The sequence below is a fragment of the Carcharodon carcharias genome, chromosome 30 (assembly GCF_017639515.1).
Source record: "Carcharodon carcharias isolate sCarCar2 chromosome 30, sCarCar2.pri, whole genome shotgun sequence".
NCBI classification, from domain to species: domain Eukaryota; kingdom Metazoa; phylum Chordata; class Chondrichthyes; order Lamniformes; family Lamnidae; genus Carcharodon; species Carcharodon carcharias.
Genome location: NC_054496.1, coordinates 29,690,292 through 29,715,764, shown reverse-complemented (window position 1 = coordinate 29,715,764; position 25,473 = coordinate 29,690,292). Strand labels below are relative to the sequence as shown.

The window sequence follows — 25,473 nt, the reverse complement described above, 5'->3', positions numbered from 1 at the left end:
TTTATGTTGGGCTTCACTGGAACAATGCAGCAAGCCAAGGACAGACATGTGGGCAAGAGAGCAGGGTGGAGTGTTAAAATGGCAAGCGACAGGGAGGTTTGGGTCATTCTTGCGGACAGACCGCAGGTGTTCTGCAAAGCGGTCGCCCAGTTTATGTTTGGTCTCTCCAATGTAGAGGAGACCACATTGGGAGCAACGAATGCAGTAGACTAAGTTGGGGGAAATGCAAGTGAAATGCTGCTTCACTTGAAAGGAGTGTTTGGGTCCTTGGACGGTGAGGAGAGAGGAAGTGAAGGGGCAGGTGTTGCATCTTTTACGTGGGCATGGGGTGGTGCCGTAGGAGGGGGTTGAGGAGTAGGGGGTGATGGAGGAGTGGACCAGGGTGTCCCGGAGGGAGCGATTCCTACGGAATGCCGATAAGGAGGGTGAAGGGAAGATGTGTTTGGTGGTGGCATCATGCTGGAGTTGGCGGAAATGGCGGAGGATGATCCTTTGAATGCGGAGGCTGGTGGGGTGATAAGTGAGGACAAGGGGGACCCTATCATGTTTCTGGGAGGTAGGAGAAGGCGTGAGGGCGGATGCGCGGGAGATGGGCCGGACACGGTTGAGGGCCCTGTCAACGACCGTGGGTGGAAAACCTCGGTTAAGGAAGAAGGAGGACATGTCAGAGGAACTGATTTTGAATGTAGCATCATCGGAACAGATGCGACGGAGGCGAAGGAACTGAGAGAATGGGATGGAGTCCTTACAGGAAGCGGGGTGTGAGGAGCTGTAGTCGAGATAGCTGTGGGAGTCGGTGGGTTTGTAATGGATATTGGTGGACAGTCTATCACCAGAGATTGAGACAGAGAGGTCAAGGAAGGGAAGGGAAGTGTCAGAGATGGACCACGTGAAAATGATGGAGTGGTGGAGATTGGAAGCAAAATTAATAAATTTTTCCAAGTCCCGACGAGAGCATGAAGCGGCACCGAAGTAATCATCGATGTACCGGAGAAAGAGTTGTGGAATGGGGCCGGAGTAGGACTGCAACAAGGAATGTTCCACATACCCCATAAAGAGACAGGCATAGCTGGGGCCCATGTGGGTACCCATCGCCACACCTTTTATTTGGAGGAAGTGAGAGGAGTTGAAGGAGAAATTGTTCAGCGTGAGAACAAGTTCAGCCAGACGGAGGAGAGTAGTGGTGGATGGGGATTGTTCGGGCCTGTGTTCGAGGAAGAAGCTAAGGGCCCTCAGACCATCCTGGTGGGGGATGGAGGTGTAGAGGGATTGGACGTCCATGGTGAAGAGGAAGCGGTTGGGGCCAGGGAACTGGAAATTGTTGATGTGACGTAAGGTGTCAGAGGAATCACGGATGTAGGTGGGAAGGGACTGGACAAGGGGAGAGAGAAGGGAGTCAAGATAACGAGAAATGAGTTCTGTGGGGCAGGAGCAAGCTGAGACGATCGGTCTACCGGGGCAGTTCTGTTTGTGGATTTTGGGTAGGAGATAGAAGCAGGCCGTCCGAGGTTGGGCGACTATCAGGTTGGAAGCTGTGGGAGGGAGATCCCCAGAGGAGATGAGGTCAGTGACAGTCCTGGAAACAATGGCTTGATGTTCAGTGTTGGGGTCATGGTCCAGGGAGAGGTAGGAGGAAGTGTCTGCGAGTTGACGCTCAGCCTCCGCGAGGTAGAGGTCAGTGCGCCAGACAACAACAGCACCACCCTTGTCAGCGGGTTTGATGACAATGTCAGGGTTGGACCTGAGAGAATGGAGTGCAGTAAGCTCAGAGAGAGACAGGTTAGAATGGGTGAGAGGAACAGAGAAATTGAGACGACTAATGTCGCGCCGACAGTTCTCAATGAAAAGATCGAGAGAAGGTAAGAATCCAGAGGGAGGGGTCCAGGTGGAGGGAGAATATTGGAGATGGGTAAAAGGATCCGTTGAACTGGGAGAGGACTCCTGCCCAAAGAAGTGAGCCCGGAGATGAAGACGGCGGAAGAAGAGTTCAGCATCATGCCGAGCCCGAAATTCATTGAGGTGAGGGCATAAGGGTATGAAACTAAGTCCTTTGCTGAGCACTGAACGTTCAGCATCGGAGAGGGGAAGGTCAGGGGGTATAGTGAATACATGGCTGGGGTTGGGATTGGAAGAAAGGGTGGGGACGGAGGGACCGGCAGGGGTGGAGGGTCCTAGATGGGTGTTGGTGTCGATTACATGCCTATTCTCCAAATTCAGCGAGGCTGGGCAGGATAGGGATTTGTACTATGAAGGAAAAATAAATTCTTTGCATGCACTATATTTTTGTCAGCCTTGGATCAGTGATAGAGCTGACTCAGAAAGCTGTGGATTCTCATGCTGGAGACATGAGCGCATAAATTTCATCGTCTGACTCACAAGAGCTATCACTGAACCACGACTGACCACAGAAAGTGGAAATGTTTAAGGAAGTTGTTGTGGACTGAAAAAACAGAACAGAAACTAAACTTGTGATTAAAAAAAAAATTAAGGGGCTGAGTTTAAGATTGTAAAATAGCAAAGATTGTAAAGGAGGAGGAGGAACTTTGTAGTTTTGATGAAGTGTAATGCCTTGATGGTGGAAGCTGGAGTTGCAGTAGAGGGAAAACAAGGCACAAGTTGAACATGCTTATTAGTGGGCTCTTTGCTCACCCAAAAATTCACAGCATTGTTTGCTGACCTTTGCTTACAAATTTTAAATGATTAAAACATGAGTAACCGTAAGACACTGCATTTTGTACCAGCCTTGTAACTACACTAGTTACCAGCCACTACCCGATTAAACAGATTTTATGTGAACAGTAATTTTTCAACCTCCACCTTCATTTAATTTTGTGTTTTAATTCAGTTGGAATCTACTTCCTCCTATTACACTTGCCCCTGATTCTTCACCTCTCCTTTTCAGTGTCCCTTGGTATCACTCGTTATTTTGACAGTAGATTTAATTCAGTTAATGGCCAATATGAACGAGATAGGTGGGGGTGGAGGGGACACCTGAAATGTTATCTCCAGCCCTTGCTCCTTGGGAAATGAGGGTGTCCCTTTAAAACTGATCTTTAATTATTCTGAGTGTTTATTGTGCTTTAGGGAAGTCTAAAAGGGATCCAGACTGTTTGAATTAGAATACTATTGTGATGAACTACAAGGGTTACTGGCTACTTCTCCTCCTCTGATTTTGCTTGTGATCTTTCTCCTTGACTGGGCTGATTCTGATCATTTTTAAGCTATTTTTATTGCACTTTCCTTCCTTTGGTTAAGGCAATGAATTTTACCCCTGTCTGCTTCTAAGGCTATAGAAACCTAAAAATGGTTACATCACAGAAGGATGGCCATTCAGCCCATTATATCCATGCTGGCTCTTTTCAAGTGCTAGTCAAACTCTCCTGCCCTTACCCTATGGCCCTGCAATAAAATTTTTATATTATATCTTCAGGTACTTATCCAGTACCCTTTTTAAAGCCCAGATTGTACTCATTCTCAGACAGTATATTCAAGATCTGAATCACTCGCTGCATAAAAGAAAGGTTTTCCTCATGACGCTGTTGATTCTTTTGCCTATCACCTTAAAGCAGTGTCCTCTCAGCCGTCCAGTTAGTGGAAACAATTTCTCTCCATCTACTCTGCCCAGATGCCTCCTGATTTTGAGCACCTCTATCAGATTTATTCTGAACTTTCCCTAATCTAAGGAGAATAACCCCAGCCTCTCCAGTCTAACCACATAACTGGAGTCCTCATCCCTGGAACCATTCTTGTACATCTTTTCAGCACCTTTTATAAATCCTTCACATCCTTCCTAAATTATGGCACCCAGAATTAGGCACACTATTCCAGTTGAGGCTGAACCAGAGATGTATCAAGGTTCATCATAACTTCCTTGTTTTTGTACTCGGATGTCTCTATGTACGTAAAGCTATTTTTGGTCCCTAATTGGCCCCAAACCTCCTCTTACTACCCTTTTACTATTTACATGCTTATAGAAGACTTTAGAATTACCTTTCACGTTATCTGCTAGACTCTCCTCATGCTCGCTTCTCTTCCCCTCCCTTCCTAACAGCACTTTTTTGGGCTGGAGGAAGTTTTGTTGTGGAGCTCTCCAGGGGTCAGTGTTGGGACCCTTGCTTTTCCTGATATATATTAATGACCTAGATCTTGGTGTACAGAGGACAATTTGCAGATGATATGAAGCTTGGAAGCATTGTGAACTGAGGGGCGATAGTGTCGAGCTTCAGAAGGATGTAGACCAGTTGAATGGACAGACAGGTGGCAGATAAAGTCCAATGTGGAAACATGAGAGGTGATTCATTTTCAGAGGCAGAACATACAAACATATGAATTAGGAGCAGGAGTAGGCCACTCGGCCCCTCGAGCCTGCTCCACCATTCAATAAGATCATGGCTGATCTGATTGTGGCCTCAACTCTGCATTCCACCTACCCCTGATAACCATTGATTCCCTTATTAGTCAAGAATCTAAATATATCTGCCTTAAAAATATTCACTGCCCCTGCTCTCTCTGAGGAAGAGAGTTCCAAAGATTCACAACCCTCCTGAGAGAAAAAAAATTCTTCTCATCTCCATCTTAAATGGGAGACCCCTTATTTTAAAACAGTGCCCCCTGGTTCTATTCTGTCTCCCACAAGAGGAAACATCCTCTCAGCAAACCCCTGTCAAGTCCGCTCAGGATCTTATTTCTTTCAATAAATCACCTCTCAATCAACTAAAGTCCAGTGGATACAGGCTCAGCCTATCCAACCGTTCTTCATAAGATAACCCCTCCATCCCAGGTATCAGTTGAGTGAACCTTCTCTGAACTACTTCAAATGCATACATATTCTTTCTTAAATAAGGAGATCAAAACCTTCCTCCAAGTTCTGAAATCTCTCTATTTAAATAAGATGCTGCCTTTCTGTTCTTCCTGCCAAAGTGGACAAGTTCACCTTTTCCCACACTATACTCCTCCGTCTGCCAAATTTTTGTCCACTCACTTACCCTATCTATGTCTCTTTGCAGACTCCTTATGTCCTCCTCTCAAATTACTTTCCTATCTATTGTCGTGTCATCCGCAAATTGAGCAACCATACATTGTCCCTTCATCCAAGATATTAATATGAATTGGAAATAGTTGAGGCCCCAGCACTGATCCCTGTGACACTCCTCTTGTCACATCTTGCCAACCCGAAAAGACCCATTTATGCCTACTGTCTGTTTCCTGTTAGCTAACCAATCCTCTCTCATGCTAATATGTTCCCCTGCCACACCATGAACTCTTATTTTGCCTAATAACTTTTGATGTGGCACCTTGTCAAATGCCTTCTGAAAATCTAAGTACGGCATATCCACAAGTTCCCCTTTATCCACATTGCTTGTTAGTTCCTCAAAGAACTCCAATAAGTTAGTCAAACATGATTTCCCTTTCACAAAGCTATGTTGACTCTGCTTAACTGCATCAAGATTTTCTAACTGCCCAGCTTTGACCCCCTCAATAATAGATTCCAGCAATTTCCCCATGATAGGTGTTAAGCTGACTGGCCTATAATTTCTTGCTTTCTGTCTCCTTCTTTTCTTGAATAGAGGAGTCACATTCGCTATTTTCCAATCTGATGGGACGTTTCCAGAATCTAGGGAATTTTGGAAAATTAAAACCAATGCATCTGCTACCTCAGCAGCCACTACTTCTGAGACATGAGGATGAAGTCCATCAGGACCTGGGGATTTGTCAACTTTTAGTTCAAATAATTTTCTCAGTACCCTTTCCCTGGTGATTGTAATTATTTTAAGTTCCTCCCTGCCATTCATCTCCTAATTCACAATTATTTCTGGGATGTTATTTGTATCCTCTACAGTGAAGATGCACAATATATGTTCAGTTCATCACCATTTTCTTTTTTCCATTATTAATTCCCCATTCTCACTCGCTAGAAGGCCAACACTCATTTTACTCTTTTCTTTTTAAATACCTGTGGAAACACCTACTCCCAGTTTTTCTCTAATTTATCTCTCCTTATTAACCTTTTAGTCATTCTTTGCTGTTCTTTATATTTTGTCCAATCTTCCGATCTGCCACTCATCTTTGCAGAGTTAGATGCTTTTTCTTTGAATTTGAGGCTATCTTTGGCGATTTGTGTTAGCCATGGGTGGTGTGAATTCCCTTAGTGTCTTTCTTTCTCGCTGGAATATATCTTTTCTGAGTATTCTGAAATATCTCCCTAAATGTCTGCCACTGCATCCTTACTGGCCTATCTCTCAATTTAATTTTCCAGTTCACTTTATCTCTGCCTTCATGCCCTCATAATTGCCCATATTTAAGTTTAAAACACTCACAGAATCACAGTGCAGAAGAGGCCCTTTGGCCCATCGAGTCTGCACCGACACGTGAGAAACACCTGACCTACCTACCCTAATCCCATTTACCAGCACTTGGCCCATAGCCTTGAATGTTATGATGTGGCAAGTGCTCATCCAGGTACTTTTTAAGAGGATGTGAGGCAACCCACCTCCACCACCCTCCCAGGCAGCGCATTCCAGACCGTCACCACCCTCTGGGTAATAAAGTTTTTCCTCACATCCCCCCTAAACTTCCTGCCCCTTACTTTGAACTTGTGTCCCCTCATGACTGACCCTTCAACTAAGGGGAACAGCTGCTCCCTATCCACCCTGTTCATGCCCCTCATAATCTTGTACACCTCGATCAGGTCACCCCTCAGTCTTCTCTGCTCCAATGAAAACAACCCAAGTCTATCCAACCTCTCTTCATAACTTAAATGTTTCGTCCCAGACAACATCCTGGTGAATCTCCTCTGCACCCCCTCCAGTGCAATCACATCCTTCCTATAATGTGGCGACCAGAACTGCACACACTACTCACTATGCAACTCCAACATGACCTCCCTACTTTTGTAATCTATGCCTCGATTGATAAAGGCAAGTGTCCCATTTGCCTTTTTCACCACCCCACTAACATGCCCCTCCACCTTCAGAGATCTATGGTCACACACGCCAAGGTCCCTTTGTTCCTCAGAACTTCCTAGTGTCATGCCGTTCATTGAATACTTCCTTGTCAAATTACTCCTTCCAAAGTGTATCACCTCACACTTTTCAGGGTTAAATTCCATCTGCCACTTATCTGTCCATTTGACCATCCCGTCTGTATCTTCCTGTAGTCCAAGACACTCAACCTCACTGTTAACCACCCGGCCAATCTTTGTGTCATCTGCAAACTTACTAATCCTACCCCCCACTTAGTCATCTATGTCGTTTATATAAATGACAAATAATAGGGGACCGAGCACAGATCTCTGTGGTACACCACTGGACACTGGCTTCCAGTCACTAAAGCATCCTTCTGTCATCACCCTCTGCCTCCTACAACTAAGCCAATTTTGAATCCACCTTATTAAATTACCCTGTATCCCATGTGCCTTTGCCTTCTTCATACGTCTCCCATGTGGGACCTTGTCAAAGGCTTTGCTGAAATCCATATAAACTACATCAACTGCACTACCCTCCTCTACACAACTGGTCACCTCCTCAAAAAATTCAATCAGATTTGTTAGGCATGACCTCCTTCTGACAAAGCCATGCTGACTATCCCTGATCAAACCTTGCCTCCTCCAAGTGGAGATAGATATTCTCCTTCAGAACTTTCTCCAATAGTTTCCCTACCACTGACGTGAGACTCACTGGTCTGTAGTTCCTTGGCTTCTCTCTACAACTCTTCTTAAATAGTGGAACCACATTAGCTGTTCTCCAGTCCTCTGGCACCTCCCCTGTGGCCAGAGAGGAATTAAACATTTGGGTCAGAGCCCCTGCGATCTCCTCCCTTGCCTCCCTCAGCAGTCTCGGACACAAATCATCCAGACCTGGAAATTTGTCCACTTTTAAGCCTGCCAACACCTCCAATACCTTGTCACTCCCTATATCAGTTTGCTTAAGAACCTCGCAGTCTCTCTTGCCGAGTTCGATATCTTCATCCTCATTCTCTTGGGTGAAGATGGACATGAAGTATTCATTCAACACTCTAGCGATGTCCTCTGGCTCCACCCACAGATTGCCCCCTTGGTCCTTTATGGGCCCTACTCTTTCCCTGCTTATCCTCTTCCCATTGATATGCTTATAGAATATCTTGGGATTTTATAGGCTCATAGACATTTACAGCACAGAAGGGGGCCATTCGGCCCATCATGTCTGCGCCGGTCAACATCCAGCCAGAGCTTTCTCATATACCCTTTTAGCTCTCTTAATTGCTTTCTTGAGCTCCACCCTGCACTGTCTGTACTCCACTAATGCCTCTGCTGATTTGCTTCCCTTGTACCTGCTAAAAGCCTCTCTTTTCCTTCTCATCGTAATCTGAATATCTCTGGTCATCCATGGCTCTCTGGACTTGTTACTCCTTCCTATCACCCTAGAGGGAACATGTTGAGCCTGTACTCTCCCCATTTCCTTTTTGAACACCCCCCACTGTTCCTCTGTAGATTTCCCCACAAGTAACTGTTCCCAGTCTACCTTGGCCAGATCCTGCCTTATTTTACTAAAATCCACTCTCTCCCAATCCAAAACATTTTTTTGCAACTTGTCTATTTCTTTGTCCATAACAAACTTAAACTGTACCATGTTGTGGTCGCTATCACTAAAATGCTCCCCCACCACCACCTCAGCCACCTGTCCGGCTTCATTCCCCAGAATTAGGTCCAGCACTGCGCCATCCCCTGTTGGACCCTCTACATATTGACCTAAAAAGTTCTCCTGTACACATTTCAAGAAATCCACTCCATCCAAGCCCTTTACACTATGTCTATCCCAATTAATGTTGGGAAAGTTGAAATCACCTAATATATAATTACCCTATTGTTTTTGTTTTTACACACCTCCACAAATTGTGCTGATATTTACTCCTCAATTTCCCGCTGACTATCTGGGGGTCTATAATAAACACCTAATAATGTGGTTGCCCCTTTTTTATTTCTAAGCTCTACCCACAAAGCTTTATTCAATGCCTCCTCCAAGATATCATATCTCCTTACTGCAGTAACGGACTCCTTAACTAATAATGCAATGCCTCCTCCTCTTTTACCCCCTCCCCTGTCTCGCCTGAAGATTCTACATCCCGGAATGTTGAGCTGCCAATCCTGCCCTTCCCTCAACCACGTCTCAGTGATGGCTATTATATCACAATTCCACATGTCAATCCTCACCCTTAACTCACCCGTTTTACCTGTAATACTCCTGGCATTAAAATAGAGGCCATCCAGCCTTGCATTACTCCCTTGAAACTTAATGCAGCTGTATTCCCTCTGACTTGATTGTTTTACTGTATTATGATGTGTCCCCCTCCCCCTTCTGAATTAGTCTAAACTCCTCCCAACAGCACTAACAAGCCCACTCGTAGGGATGTTAGTCCTGCTCTGGTTCAGATGTAGACTGTCCCGCTTGTATAGGTCCCACCTTCCCCAGAAACGGTCCCAGTGATCCAGGACTCTAAAACCCTCCCTCCTGAACCAACTCTTAAGCTAAGTATTCATCTGTACTATTCTCCTATTTCTGAACTTGCTAGCACGTGGCACTGGGAGTAATCCAGAGATTACAACCTGAGAGGTCTTGCTTTTTAGTCTACTGCCTAACTCCCTGAATTCTTGATGCAAGACCTCATCCCTCTTTCTACCTATGTCATTGGTACCAACATGTACCATGACCTCTGCCTTATCACCCTCCCACTTCAGGATATCCTACAGCCGTTCAGTGACATCCCGGACCCTGGCACCAGGGAGGCAACATACCATCCTGGAGTCACGTTGACGGCTACAGTAGCGCCCATCTGTTCCCCTGACTATAGAATCCCCTATTACTATTGCTCTTCCTCTCTTCCTCCCCTCCTGTACAGACAGGCTGCTTATGATGCCAGAAGCTTGGCTCTGTCCGCACTCCCTGGAGGAACCAGTGCCCCTCATCAGCCTCCAAAATGGAATACCGATTTGCGAGTGGGACCCCAGGGGACTCCTGAACTACCTGCCTGTTCCTCACATTCAATCATATTATGATCACTGCTATCTAGGGGCTCCTTCACTATGAGGCCATTGCACAGTACCAAATCCAGTATAGCCTGCTCTCTGGTTGGTGCTAAAATGAGCTGCTGTAAGAAACTGTCCTGAAATGTATAAAATTCCAACAGGGCTAGACAGACTGGATACAGAGAGGATGTTTCCCCTGGTTGGGGAGTCTAGAACCAGGGGCCACAGTCTCAGGATCCGGGGCAGACCGTTTAGGGACTGAGATGAGGAAAGATTTCTTCACTCAGAGGGTGGTCGACTTGTGGAATTCTCTACTACAGAAGCTGTGGAGGCTGGGTCACAGTGTATTCAAGAAAGAAATTGATAATATTTTGGATAATTAGGAGCATCAAGGGATATGGAGAGAAAGTGGGAAAATGGCGTTGAGATAGAGGATCAGCCATGATCACATTGAATGGCAGAGCAGGCTTGAAGAGCCAAAAGGCCTACTCCTGCTCCTAGTTTCTATGAAAACGCTCTATAAACTGGTCCGGGTTACCTTTGCCAATTTGATTTGCCCAATCCATATGTAGATTAAAATCACCCAGGATTATTGCTGTACTTTTCTCACAAGCCCCCACTATTTCTTTCTGTATACCCAGTCCTACGGCATGGTTACTGTTAGGGGCCCTAATCACTCCCAAAAGTGACTTCTTACCTTTACTATTTCTCATCTCTACCCAGACTGATTCTACAGCTTGATCTCCCAGAACTAAGGTCATCTCTCTCTATTGTACCTAAGTCACCCTTAATTAACAGAGCTACCCCTCCACCTTTTCCTAGCTTCCTAGTCTTCCTAAATGTCATGTACCCTTAAATATTCAGGTCCCAGTCTTTGTCATCCTGCAGCCATGTCTCTGTAATGGCTATCAGATCATACATGTTTCTTTCTACTGGTGCTGTCAGTTCATCTGTTTTGTTACAAATCCTACATGCATTCAGATATACAGCCTTTAGTTCTGTCTTTTCAATTTTATTGTAACTTCTAGCCTTATCTGCTGGTGCACTCTTAGATTTGTACACTCTGCCCCTTCCTGCCATGCTCTGATCATCATTTCCCTTATTCCTACCTTGATCTTTTGCCTAGTCTTCTCTATTTAATTTATCACATCTTTACCCCAAATTTACCCCATGCCCTGATTATTTAGTTTAAAGCCCCCTCTACTGCCCTGGTTATACGACTTGTCAGACATGGAGAGACAATATAAAATAAAGGGTAAAACTCTGAAGGGGGTGCAGGAGCAGAGGGACCTGGGTACATAGGTGTGCACATCATTGAAGGTGGCAGGGTAGGTGAGAGAGTGGTCAATAAATCATACCGTCTCCTCGGCTTTATTATTAGCGGTATTGAGTACAAGAACAAGGAGTTGAACCTGTGTAAGACACTGGTTTAGTCTCGGCTAGAGTATTATGTCTAGTTCTGGCCATCGCACTTTAGAAAGGATGTTAAGGCATTGAAGTGAGTGCAGAAAAGATTCACAAGAATGGTTCAAGGGATGAGGGACTTCAGTTATGAAGATAGGTTGGAGAGGTAAAGACTGTTTTCCTTGGAGAATTGAAGGCTTAGAGGAGATTGATAAGAGGTATTCAAAATCAGTAGGGATCTGGACAGTGTAGATAGGGAGAAACTGTTCCCACTCATGAAAGGATCAAGGATATGAGAGAGCACAGATTTCAATTAATTGGCAAAAGAAGCAAAAGTGATATGAGGAAACCTTGTAATGTTTATAACAAAACAGACGATCTGATAGCACCAGTAGAAAGAAATCTGTATGATCTGATCGGCATTACAGAAGGAAAACAAAAGGAAACCTTTTTTGTGTGAGTGGTTAAAGTCTGGAATGCACTGCCTGAGAGTGTGGTGCACACAGGTTCAATCAAAGCAGTCAGAAGGGAATTAGACTGTTATTTGAAAGGATGAATGTACAGGGGTTACAGGGAGAAGGCAGGGAAAATGGCACTAAGTAAATGCTCATTTGGAGAGCTGGTGCAGTAAAGATGGGCCGAATGGCCTGCCTCCTATGCTGTAGCAATTCTGTTGGTGTACCCATACCAGAAAGCCTGCAGCAGTTCAAGAAGGTGGCTAACCACCCTTTCTGGAGGGCAATTAGGGATGAGCAACAAATGCTGGCGTTGCCAGCAATGGTCACATCCACAAAAGACTAGATAACATTCTCTCTTTTCCTGTCTGATTCCCTATTTCACTCCCCCTCTAAGCTTCCTATATTCAGCTTGGTTTGCACTTGTTTTATGAACCTGACATCTGCCCCCTTTTCCTGCTTCATCTTACTCCCTATCTCACTCGTCATCCAGGGAGCTCTGGCCTTTGCATGCCCTACCTTTCCCTCTTTGTGGAAATGTTCCTCAACTCTACCTGAACCATGCTGCCTTTAAAGGCAGCCCCTTGTTCTGTTACAGTTTTGCCTGCCATTCTTTGATTCCACATGGATGGTGAAGGGCCCATGGCAGCAGGGGCTTGGAAATGGCTGTTAGGTTTTACCCCCATAGCAACAATAACTGAATTTCAAAATAGTTCATTATTTGCAAAATGCTTTGGGACATTTCCGAGATATGATAACGTTGCTACGTTTTTCTTATTAATTCATGGGATGTGGGCGTCGCTGTTGGCCTGCCCAACTTTTATTACCCATTCCTAATTGCCCTTGAGAAGGTGGTGGTGAACTGCCGCCTTGAACAGTGTGGTGTAGGTACACCCACAGTGCTGTTAGGGAGGGAGTTCCAGGATTTTGACCCAGCAACAGTGAATGAACAGCGATATATTTCCAAGTCAGGACAGTGAGTGGCTTGGAGGGGAACTTCAGGTGGTGGTGTTCCCATCTATCTGCTGCCCTTGTCCTTCTAGGTGGTAGAGGTCGTAGGTTTGGAAGGTGCTGCCTAAGGAGCTTTGGTGAGTCACTGCAGTGCATCTTGTTGATGACACACACTGTTGCTACTGTGCGTTGTTGGTGGAGGGAGTGAATGTTCAAGCTGATGGATGGGATATCAATCATGTGGGCTGCTTTGTCCTGGACGGTGTCGAGCTTCTTGAGTGTTGTGGGAGCTGCACTCATCCAGGCAAGTGGAGACCATTCCATCACACTCCTGACATGTGCCTTGTAGATGATGGACTGGCTTTGGGGAGTTGGAAGGTGAGTTACTCATTGCAGAATTCCTAGACTCTGACATACTCTTGTAGCCACAGTATTTATATGGCTGCTGCAGCTCAGTTACATGAACAGAAACAAGCCTAAAATCCATGTATCCTCTGACAAAATCCTATTGTTACTTCGGTGAGAGCCTGCCAGACACACTGCAAATTCTGGCCTTGTGCCAATGTTACATGTATAGCCTCACGAGGGCTGATTTTTACGGCTAAGTTCCTCAAACATTCCTTGAGCTCCGCTATCCAAGTCTGTCTCAGGATGATAAACCATTTGGCCCCGAATATTGGCTGTGTTAGAACTGACTCATTGCTTCATTAACTGGCTCTTTAAGTAACCCTGATTCAGAGACCTCTTGAAGTATTGATTAAATGAACGGATGTCAAAATGAGCTGATTTCTATAACGGGGAGCGACTGCTGCCTGGAACTTTTGGTTATGCTGATCCCAGAGATCAGAAATGCAACCCTTCACTTTTTCTATAAAAGCAAGTTCCATACTGTAATGTTCATGTCCACTTTTGCAGAACATTAATTGTTTGTGTGTATTTGTTGATATTTCTTAGGAATTCAAGCTCAGGAAACTCCAAAATACAGATTCCGGAAGCGTGACAAAGTAATGTTCTACGGACGCAAGATCATGAGAAAGGTATGGAAAACATGGCCTACCTGAGGGCAAAGATTAATCTGCAGTGGCTGAGTGAGTGGATTTGCTAGATATTAGAGACAGAAATCCAGGTTTAAAATATATTTTATCCCCAAGGTTTAGGAATCAACTCAGATAAGTGTGATATAGAAAGTGGGGTTAGTTTTGGATCATTAGAGGAAGCACTTAAATGGTCTCTTCCTCTACTGCAAGCACCTATGGTTTTATAAATCATCATCTGCCTTTTCTTCCCCATCCTACATGTCCCAGATAGGAAGGCTCATGTCTAGTGACTCTGCTGAGGCCTATTCCATTCCAGATGAGGCCATCAGAGGGGAGATTCAATCTCTTGTATTGAGCGGCTAACAAGTCCATTTTAATCCTACACGAGTGTGGAAGATGATAGTCCAGCATTTAGTTAGCTGCTGATATGCCTTTGATATACTAAATGTTTCCACTGACTCCAAATTCTGGTGTTCACTAAATCTGATTGATGTAAGGTTTGCCTCAGAGTTCAGTACTGAGCTGCTTTCAGTGCTGTTCAAACTTTTCATTCTCTTGACATCTTTTTCTTGCCATTTTTTCTCCTGTCCATACACATTGACTCCAAGTGCTGGAGTATCGTTCTGTGGGTATCAGAACTCCGTCCTGCATCCCGCTCAAGTGGCTGTTGCTCCTGTGAGGCTTCCTGTGAGCCTACAAGACTATTCATCGACCAGGACAGCAGCCCTGGGGCTGAAGCTATCGTTTTGTGCAGGCACTGTGATGATGAATAATCATACCCCTGGCTGACACCCCCAACCCACCACCCTCCCTCCAACCTGAACCAATTGTAAAGGTCCAAAGAGACCAGCTAAATTACTGCAGTCTGAGATTTGAGTGTGGGCTGTATCTGCTCTGCATGGCTCAGCTGCTTGATGAATAAACTCCCTGAGCGAGGGCTGGGGAGGGAGTGGATGAGAGCAACATTTTGGTTGCTTTAAAAGAAATAATTTTGAAACCAGTCATCAAGCTGCTGAATCACTAACTCTTCTGTATTTCAGTTCAGAAACATTTAACAGGAAATGTAACTGGTGACATTGTTTTATCAAACATTAACTTGTGTGGTTTATATTGCGTTGCATTGAGGAATGTGCTGTATGTTTCTTTGAAGTTGATCTCCCCCCGCCACCTCCACAGAACACTCAATGAAGTTTCCAAAGTCCACAATGGGGTAGAATAACATGGTGACGTTGATGGTAAAACCATTAATAAATCAGTTCCTTAACCTAAGAAATATTCAATACTTAGTGTTTGACGTTGGACCTGCAGCTTCTCCCTTCTTTGATCTACAGTGTGTAAGGTTCCTTCTAACTTGGGTTGTACTTGTCTATTTCCAGGTGTCACAATCTACATCTTCCTTTGTTGGAACTTCGAGGCCAAGAGCAAAAAGGAAACAAAAAATGCTGATCATTGCAAAACGGTACTCCCATGAGTAGATATTATCTCTATATAAAGAATGAGACAAACATGAACAATAATTGTAAATTGTAGGTCAAGTAGCTGAGTGGCAATGGTATTGAGCTAGCAAGCCCGAGTCAGGGAGTTCCAATGTAGCATGGTAAATTATGAAATGAAATTCAATCAATCTGCTCTTTAATGATCTGCAAAAAAAGCAAAAGCTTCCAAATTGTTCTTTAAAAACTGAACTGGTTCTCTAATGTTGAATGACATGGGTGATAAATGTTCTCCTTCCAACATTGCCCACATCCCCGAGAACCAGAGCCAATTCTATCTTTTTTTAAACTCCCCCTCGAGCTGTTCTTTTCTGCCCTTTCTGTCGCTCCACTATACTGCCTTTTATTTCTTCCCTCCCCTAGTTTTTACCCAAGCCCATCATGGTTCCTCTTCCTTCCCACTCGCCTGTTGTTGCTGCAGGTCTTCAAGCACCCAGTGACCCTTGTGCCTATTTTGACACCCGCTGAGTGGCATATCGTGGCACCTGTCACTGTTTTTCTGAAAAGCAGCAATGTCAGCTGCACATACTCCTCTTTCTTTGCTGACCTTCCTACGCAGCATTTGTTTAACCTCACCAGGCTCCTTCCCACCCTACATTGATACCTTTGGACTCTGCCAGCAAGTTAACTGTTGGTGGTTTTCCAGAAACTCTCAAGCACGACTTTTACTCTCCAAGCCCTTATTGCGATAGATCATGTTGATATCCTGTTTTTACTAAAACCCTTACTGAAGTCTTCCTGCCAGCTTCCCTGCTCAGACCACTACGGCAGCAAGGGGAAGCTTATCACTAAATTGCACATCGGCCTTTCTCTTCACTGCTGCCTCCCAGAGCATCTCCAACAGTGACTTCTCTTCCTGCTCACACTGTCAATATGGTTGTTCACCCAAGGATCCATGCCCCTTTAAATCCCCTTCGCCACCTACACATTGCCCCTTGACATTTCTTCACACATGGATCAACTTCCTCATATGCATTTGACAGCCCCATTTCTGCTTTACTGCCAGCGTGCTCACCCCCTCCACCAGCTCTGTGTTGCCACCTTGCCTGACATATCTAGCCTTGGATGAGACACTCCCTGTAGCTAAATGCTGGAAGACCAAGGCCTTTAGCCCCTGCTGCAAACTCCGTCCCCCAAAAAGCCGTCTCCACCCCTTCCGCAGTTGCTGTCCAAGGCTGTGTTGAATTCTTCACAATTTCAACATCCTGTTTGAGTTTCCAACTCCACATCTCCATTGTAAAAACTGCATCCGTTACGTCACTGGCTTCTATCCCTGCCTCGGAGCATTTGCTGGTGATATTCTGTCTTCGCCACTGTCACCTTCAAAGAGGACTGCAAAGGATGACCTCTCATCCTTCACCCTCTGTAACTCTGCTGCCCGTATCCTACCCCACTTCAAATCCTGTCACGCAATACCCCTGTCCCCCGACGTCTCAAATTTCAAACTCTCACCTTTGTGTCTCGGCCTCTTCATGGCCTTGCCCCTCTCCATCTCTGTAACTTCCTATAGCCCTACCACCTCCCCAGAATTCTCCATTCCTCTGTCTGGCCTCTTGTGAATTGTACACACCCTTTGCCCCATCACTGGCTACTGCATCTTCCGCTGCTTAGCTCAGTGCTCTAAAATTCCATAAGAATTGTCTTAAAATCTACCTCCCCTTCTAATTTCTGTTTTGGTTCAGCATCTTTTTGTTTTAAGTATCTTGGGGCCTTCTTTGAAGGCAAAATATAAAATGCAAGTTGTAATTGTAATGTGCTAATGTCCCAGTTTCCAAACTCCAGATCCTGTTCCTGTTGCACGTTTGCAACGTGTGGATGTAGAAAAGTTCTGACAAAGTTCCTGAAGGTTCCTTTGTGCAATGTTTACTTTAATCGAGAATGAATTAGACCAGATTGCGACTGATAGCGAATTAGTCATTGACATTCTTCAGTACAGTTGTGCAATGGAAGAGAATTTCAAACCCTAGTAAATCTTAACGATTCCAGTAGAAAAGCAGCAGTATAACTGAGTGTGTTGTAATCCTGACCACAAAAATTTAATAACCAGGAAATTTTGAAACACGTGCAGCTTGCAGCTTCAATTTAGGAAATGTGTTGCTTGTGAAGCCTTTTCTCAGCTTGTGTTTTTATTTATCTTGTTAATAGCATGATCATATTTTGTACACCTGAGCATCACTTCATACAGAGAGCTGTCAGTTTGTGGAATTATGTTTGGGGACTTTTGGTACATTGTCCTGCCTCAAGAAAATGTGCTCATTGTTCTTTTGACATCCACGTACTACGATGCAATGCTGAGCACTGCTTGCCTGTGACCTCAGCAGCAGCCAGAGGCTGCCAGAAATATTGCTGAGAACTTGCATTGACCAGGATTGTCTCTGAACACTCATTACAGCTGAATTCTGCTTCTGTTTTGCCGTAGTTTGTACTGAGCTGCTATCTCCAGGTGCTGTCATTGCGTTAAGTGAACAAGGTGTTCGTAAAAGGGAGATAGAAGACTAGAATTACTGTTACCACTTTTGGCCTTCACACCGTTTTAGTAGAATTACCCCCACCCTCAAAATAAGCTGCACAATGCTTGCAGTGGAACCACAGGAATATCACAGTGATCGTATTAAACACTCACTCTGGCAGACTGTCATTCTTGAAACATGTATATCTTGTGTTGCCCTAGGGACACTCGTTTTATTTTCTGGTATCTGTTTGAAGTAGTTTCTAATTGAGTGCAAGTGCTGTTCATCCAGGTGGGTTAATGCCTCTAAACCAGTGATGCTGGATGGGGCTAGTGATAATCTGTAGCCTTTGACCAGAAGTAACCGAGCAGCATTCTTACTGCTGGGGATTGCAATTTGAATACAGCCCAGTCACACATGACTCTGGCTCTGCGTGCTGATTGGTGGAAGATCAATCAGCTTAATGTAATACCTGGCGTGAGTTTGTCAATGATCTAATTGTTCAGTAACCCTGCAACAAGGACAGTTTTATTGGTTGGAAGCCTTTTGTTGCATCCCTCTCCCCCTCCCCCTCCCCTTGCCCAACACATTGGGGCAGGGGCTGCAGCGGTGAAAGTTTACAGAGGATGCCTTTCAGGTGAGCTAAGTTTTAGGATAGCTGGTCTTTAATCTGGTGTCAGTGGTTCCTGCAGCCAAATGCTGAATATTGCTCGAGTTTGCACAGAAAGGATTACCATCTTTCGCCTGCTTGACATAGATATGGAAATAAAGTAATACTCAATTGTAGCTATGAAAATTCTCAAGGATTGGCTCTATTTTGTAAGTACTTGGCGTGTCAAGAGCTGCACATCATTGTGTTAATGCACCTTTGTCTGAACCACTATCTCAAATCTGTACACGCCTAAGCACCTTTTTGTGACCCTGTATCCTGCACAGGTTCTTGCACATTAATAAGGAAGTTCCAACCCTGCAGCCGAAGGAGCCTCCACCCTCTGTTCTCGAGGCTGACCTGACTGAGTTTGATGTTGCCAGCTCACACTTACCCCTGGAAGTACTATACATGCTGAAAAACGTCAGGTAAATCTTCAAAATCCTAATCTTGCACCTAAAAAAGCACTGCCTGTTCGCGTCTGAGGGAAATACAGATTTATCTTTCATATTTGATCAGCGCACGTTATATTTGGAAATACTGCAGATAAAAGATGGTTGGCATTTGGTTAAGCATTCTGTTTAACCATCTATTTTAGGAGAGAAATGCAAAAGGCAGTACAGTGCTGCATAACTGGCTTGTCAGCAATGCTTGAAGCCTGTGGAATAAAGGGACAGTGGCAGCATGGATACAGAGTTGGCTGACAGGGAACGGTGGTTTTTCAGACTGGAGGAAGGTGTACAATCGGGTTCCCCAGGGGCTGATACAAGGACTACTGCTTTTGATACATATTAATGACTTGGACCTCAGTGTACGGGGCACAATTTCGTGATTTGCAGGCAACACAAAACTTGTACGTGTGGTGAACTGTGCAGAGGATAGTGATAGACTCCAAGAGGACACAGGCTGGTGGAATGGGCAGGTGCAATTTATTGCAGAGAAATGTGAAGTGATACAGTTTGATAGGATGAGGAGCGGCAATATAAACTAAAGGATACAGTTCTAAATGGGGTACAGGAACAGAGAGACCTGGTGCTTTAGGTGCACAAATTAGTGAAGGTGGCAGGACAGGTTGAGGAAGTGGTTAAAAGGGCATTAGAACCCTGAACTTTATACAGAGACGTAGACTACAGAAGCAAGGAGCTTAAGATGAGCTCTGGTTCAGCCTCAACTGGAGCATTGTGTTCAATTCTGGGGACTGCACTGCAGGAAAGATGTGAAAGCTTTGGAGAGAGTGCAGGAAAGATTGATTAGAATGGTTTTGGGGATGAAGGACTTGGATCACTTGGAGAAGCTGAGGCTGCTCTCCTTAGAGAAGAAAAGGTTGAGATGACATTTGAAAGAAATTCAAAATAGTGAGGGACCTAGTCAGAGTAAAAAGAGAGTCACTGTTCCCATTAATATAATGGTTAAGAACCAGAGGACATTGTTTTAAAGCGGCTGGCAAAAGAATGGCAAGAGCAATAAGGGTATTATTTTTAACCCAGTGAGTAGTAGGATCTGGAATTCAGTGCCTGAGAGTGTGGTGGAAGCAGATTCAATCGTGATTTTCAAAAGGGAATTGAACAAGCACCTGAAGAGAGAGAATTAGGAAACGCAGAAAGGGCTGGGGACTAATTAAATTGCTCTGTGGAGAGCTGGCAGGGACTTGATGGGCTAAATGGCCTCTTTCTGTCCTGTGACCATTCTGATTTTATGATCTAGTTAGTTATCATTGCTTAAAAAAAATGGTTCTTCAAACCAGGCTGATTTATGAATGTGCCTGCATTGTCCTGGCCAAGTTCAATACTTAGAAAATCTTTGTCAAGATCCAAATTGTTCTTCATGAGAACGTGAGGAGTTCCCTTGGGTGACTTGAGTAAAAATGGGTATCTGGTGTACAAGTTATTGTGTTTAAAAATGCAGTTCCCTGTGAGTACAGGTCATATCCTGAAACAACTGAAGGGGAGCTTGGAACAGGGGCTGGGGGGATGGGGGTGCTGGGGAGATCTATGTCAGCACCGATAAGATAAGGGAAAAAAAGGAGAGGTGGGTTTTGCCAAGGGAATATCAGGAGATGGGAACTAAATTTAAAAAAAAAAACAGCAACTCATGGTTGATAATTGGTGGATTACCGCCAAAGTCATGAGCTAACTGACATAGGGATAGGCAGAACAGAAAGGTGATTGTGTGGCTGAAAGACAGACATGGGAAGGTGCAAAGGGACTGTACTGGTGGGACAGGCTCCACCTGAACTGAACTGAGACCAGTGTCGGAGAGAAAAGGATAATTAGAGCTAATAGAACTTTAATAAGCCAGGGGATGATTTAGGTGAAAATAGCATAAGTCTGAAGAGAAAATCGATAGATGAGACTAAAGGCCAGACTAATTGGAGCAAGGGTAACTAAACTGTGAGGGAACAGATAAAATTATGAAACACAATTTTTAAAAAATTCTTTCACAGGATTTGGGTGCTGCTGGCAAGATCAGCATTTGTTGCCCATCCCTAATTGCCCTTGAACTGAGTGGCTTGCTCGGCCATTTCAGGGGGCAATTAAGAGTCAACCACATTGCTGTGGGTCTGGAGTCTCATGTAGGCCAGACCAGGTAAGGATGGCAGATTTCCTTCCCTAAAGGACATTAGTGAACCAATCGGGTTTTTACAAAATTGATAGATTCATGTTCACCCATCAACTGTCTATCATTCCAGCTTTACTAATTGAATTTAAATTGCACCAGCTACCATGGTGGGATTTGAACCTGTGTCCCCAGAGCATTAGCCTGGGCCTCTGGATTACTAGTCCACTGACATTAGCATCACACCACCATTTCCCACTGTACAACATAACTTTAAAATGAACCGAGAGGAATTAATAAAAACATACGAAATTGTCTGGACAGCAAAGTGCACAGCATTTGAAGGAAATGGGGAACTGAAAGCAATAATTTGTAGAGAGGAACCAGATGTAGTAGGGGATGTTTGCTGATAATTGCTCAATGTTCAGCAGCATTCACAGCTCCTCAGACACTGAAGCAGTCCATGTCCAAATGCAGCAAGACCTGGACAATATCCAGGCTTGGGCTGACAAGTAGCAAGTAACACAAGTGCCAGGCAATGACCATCTCCAAGAAGAGAGAATTTAACCATCGCCCCTTGATGTTCAATTGTATTACCATCACTGAATCCCCCATTATCAACATCTGGGGGTTACTGTTGGCTAGAAACTGAACTGGACAAGCCATATAAATACTATGGCTACAAGAGCAGGTCAGAGGCTGGGAATCCTGTGACAAGTAACTCACCACCAGACTACCCAAAGCCTATCCACCATCTACAAGGCACAAGTCAGGAGTGCGATTGAATACCCTCCAATTGCCTGGATGAGTGCAGCTCCCACAACACTCGAAGCTTGACACCGTCCAGGATAAAGCAGCTCACTTGATTGGCACAACATCCACAAACATTCACTCCCATCACCACCGATGCACGGTAGCAGCAGTGTGTGCCATCTACAAGATGCATTGCAGAAACTCACTAAGGCTCCTTCAACAGCACCTTCCAAACCTATGGCCACTACCATCTAGAAGGACAAGGGCAGCAGATAGATGGGAACACCACCACCTGGAAGATCCCCTCCAAGTCACTCACCATCTTGACTTGGAAATATATTGCCGTTCATTCACTGTCGCTGGGTCAAAATCCTGGAACTCCCTTCCTAACAGCATTGTGGGTGTACCTACACCACATGGACTGCAGCAATTCAAGAAGACAGCTGCACCACCACCTTCTCAAGGGCAACTAGGGATGGGCATTAAATGCTGGCCCAGCCAGCGACACCCACACCCCATGAATGTTTAAACAAAAATTCTAGTAACGTACCTTCCCTGTACAAGACATGCTCTGGTGCTTGAGCATAAAAAAAAATATAGCTGACACTCCCATTCCGTACTGAGTGAGTGCTGCATTGTTGGAAGTGTTGTCTTTTAGATGAGATGTTAAACCGAGGCCCCATCTGCCTGCTTGGGTGGATATAAAAGATCCTATGGCATTATGTCAAAGACAAGTTATGGGAGTTATCCTTGGTGTCCTGGCCAATATTTATCCCTCAATAGACATCATAAAAACAGATTACCTGGTCATTTTCACATTGCTGTTGTGGGAGCTTGCTGTGTGCAAATTAGCTATCTCATTTCCTGCATTACAACAGTAATTGCCCTTCAAAAAGTACTTCATTGGCTGCAAAGTACTTCTTTGGCTTTGAGACACCTGGTGGTCATGAAAAGTGCTATATAAATGCAAGTCTGTCTGTCTTTCTTTTTAAAATACACGATATACAGACAGGGGCAGGCCATTTGGCCTCACCGGCCCATGCAGTGTTAGTAGTTGTGCTCCACTCAAGTCTCCATCTTTCCTTCTAAGTCTATCAGCAAAGTCCTCTATTCCCTTTTCCCTCATCTGCTTGTCTAGCCTCCCCTTAAATGCATCTGTATTATTATTATGGTTCACCTCAAATGCTCCCTCTGGTAGCAAGTCCCACATTTTAGCTACTCTCTAGGATGAGAAGTGTCTTCTGAATTGATTTCTTGGTGACCATCTTATGTTGATGGCCTCTGGTTTTGCACTTCCCCACAAGTGAAACACTCTTTCTGTGTCTGTTCCATCAACACTTGTCATAATGTTAAAGACCCTGGCAAGGTCATCCTTCAGCCTTCTCTTTTCAAGAGAAAAGAGAACCAGTCTGTTCATCCTTTCTTAATAGATATACCCTTGCATTGTAGATATCGTCCTTGTCAATCTTTTTCTTTCACCCTCTCAAGTGCCCCTGTAACATGGTGACCAGCACTGCACACGGTCATTTCAAGTGTGATCTACCAAAATTTCTTTACAAGTTTAGCAAACTTTAAAAAAGATCCTATCCTCTCGAAATAAACTCTTGTGCTTGGTTTGCTTTAATTTTATGACTTATTAACCTGTATCCCCACTTTTAGTGATTCATGTATTTGGACTCTCAGATCCCTTTGCTCCTCCATCTATTTAGATTCTTTATTTTCGTGACCTCTTATTTGATCTAAGTGTAATGCTTCACTGTTGAAATTTGTTTCCAATTATGTGTCCATTCTGCAAATGTATTAGTATAATCTTGTAATTTGGTGCAGGCCTCCTCAGTATTGACTCCCCCCTCCTCCATCTCCGCTGCCCATCCCAAATCTGATGTCATGTGAAAATTTATTTTTCATTCCAAAATCAAAACCATTAATATAAATTGAGAGGGCAGTGGTCCCAGGGGAAAAAAAAAAACAGGAATTACTCAGCCGATCAGGCAGCATCTGTGGAGAGAGGAACAGAGTTAATGTTTCCTGTTGATGACCTTTCAGCAGAGCTGGGAAAAGTTAGAGATTTAACAGGCTTTGAGCAAGGGATGGGTGGGAAAAGGTCAAAAGGAAGGTCCGTGATATAGTGGAAGACAGGAGAGATGCCAAAAGAAATGGGGATGGGGCAGGAAAAGAAACAAATGATGTGCCTAGAGCAGGTGTGCTACTGTCTGAAAGCAAAAAAAAAATTACAAAGAAAAGGAAACAAAATGGGGTTGAAAGGGTGTTGGTGATTTGAAATTGTTGAACTCATTGTTGAGTTTGGTAGGTTCTAAGGTGTCTAATTGAAAGATGAGGTGCTGTTCCTCAAGCTAATATTAAGCTTTGCTGGAATAGTGCAGCAGGCCAAGGGCAGAGATGTCAGTGTGAGAGCAAGGGCCCTGTCAACCACAGTAGGGAGGCAATCCTCAGTTGAAGAAAAAAATCACTGGTGTGGAAGGTTGCATCATTGGATCACATGCGATGGGGACAGATTTCTTCAACTTTGCTTTCGATTTCCACTTTTCTCTCAGTTTCACACGGCCTATCTCCGACTCTTCCCTTCCTTGATTTATCTGTCTCCATATCTGGCGATAGGCTATCAACTGACATTCATTATAACCCTACTGACTCCACAACCACCTTGACTACACTTCCTCACATCCTACACCCTGTAAGGACTCCATTCCATTCTCCATCAAATTCCTTGTTATCTCTGTTTTAAGTGATAGGCCCCTTATTTTGAAACTGTGTCCCAAGTTCTAAATTACCCCGTGAGGGGAAATATTCTCTCAGTATCTTCTCTCAGTACCCTGTCAAGCCCTCTCAGAATCTTTATATGTTTCAATAAGATCACCTCTCATTCTTCTAAACTCCAATGAGCATAGGCCCAACCTGCTCGACCTTTCCCTCATAAGACAACCCCTTCATCCTAGGAACCAGCCTAATGAGTCTTTTCTGAACTGCCTCCATTGCAAGTATATCCCATCCTTAAGTAAGGAGACCAAAACTTTATACAATACTCTAGTCACCAATGCCCTGTACAGTTGTAGCAAGATTTCCTTACTTTTATACTTCATCCCCCTTGCAATAAAGGCCAACAGTCCATTTACCTTCCTAATTACTTGCTGTGCCTGCATGCTAGTTTTTTCTGAATCATTTACAAGGGCACCCAGATCCCTCAGTACCGCAGCATTCCACAGTCTCTCTCCATTTAAACAGGGGAGACGGTGCATCATGGTAATGTCGCTGGACGAGTATACCGGACGCCCAGACTAATGCTCTGGGTTCAAATCCCACCATAGCAGCTGGTGGAATTTGAATTTGATTAATAAATCTGGAATACAAAGCTAGTCTCAGTGGTAGTGAAACTATTGTCAATTGTCGCAAAGACCCATTTGATTCACTAATGTCTTTCAGGGAAGGAAATCTGCCATCCTTACCTGCTCTGGCCCACATGTGACTCCAGACCCACAGCAATGTGGTTGACTCTTAACTGCCCTCTGAAATGACCTAGCAAGGTAGTTCAGGGGCAATTAGGGATGGGCAACAAATACTGGCCTTGCCAGTGATGCCCACATCCCATGAAGGAATAAAAAAATTCTGCTTTTCTATTCTTCCCCCAAAGTAGACAACCTCACATTTTCCCAGATTATACCCCATCTGCCAAATCTTTGCCCACTCACTTGACTTACGCATGATCA

At 44.4% G+C, this 25,473-nt stretch overlaps 1 protein-coding gene across 4 annotated transcripts in view; it reads left to right on the top strand.

Annotated features, from left to right (window-relative positions):
• pnpla6 (patatin-like phospholipase domain containing 6) overlaps positions 1-25,473 on the top strand; it is a 187,504-nt gene that overhangs the window by 28,959 nt on the left and 133,072 nt on the right. For all 4 annotated transcript variants that reach the window (XM_041176990.1, XM_041176991.1, XM_041176994.1 and 1 more), the window contains 3 exons: positions 13,765-13,847; positions 15,224-15,306; positions 18,727-18,867. In XM_041176990.1, coding sequence (XP_041032924.1) covers positions 13,765-13,847; positions 15,224-15,306; positions 18,727-18,867 — 307 coding nt within the window. The remainder of the gene's footprint in view (positions 1-13,764; positions 13,848-15,223; positions 15,307-18,726; positions 18,868-25,473) is intronic.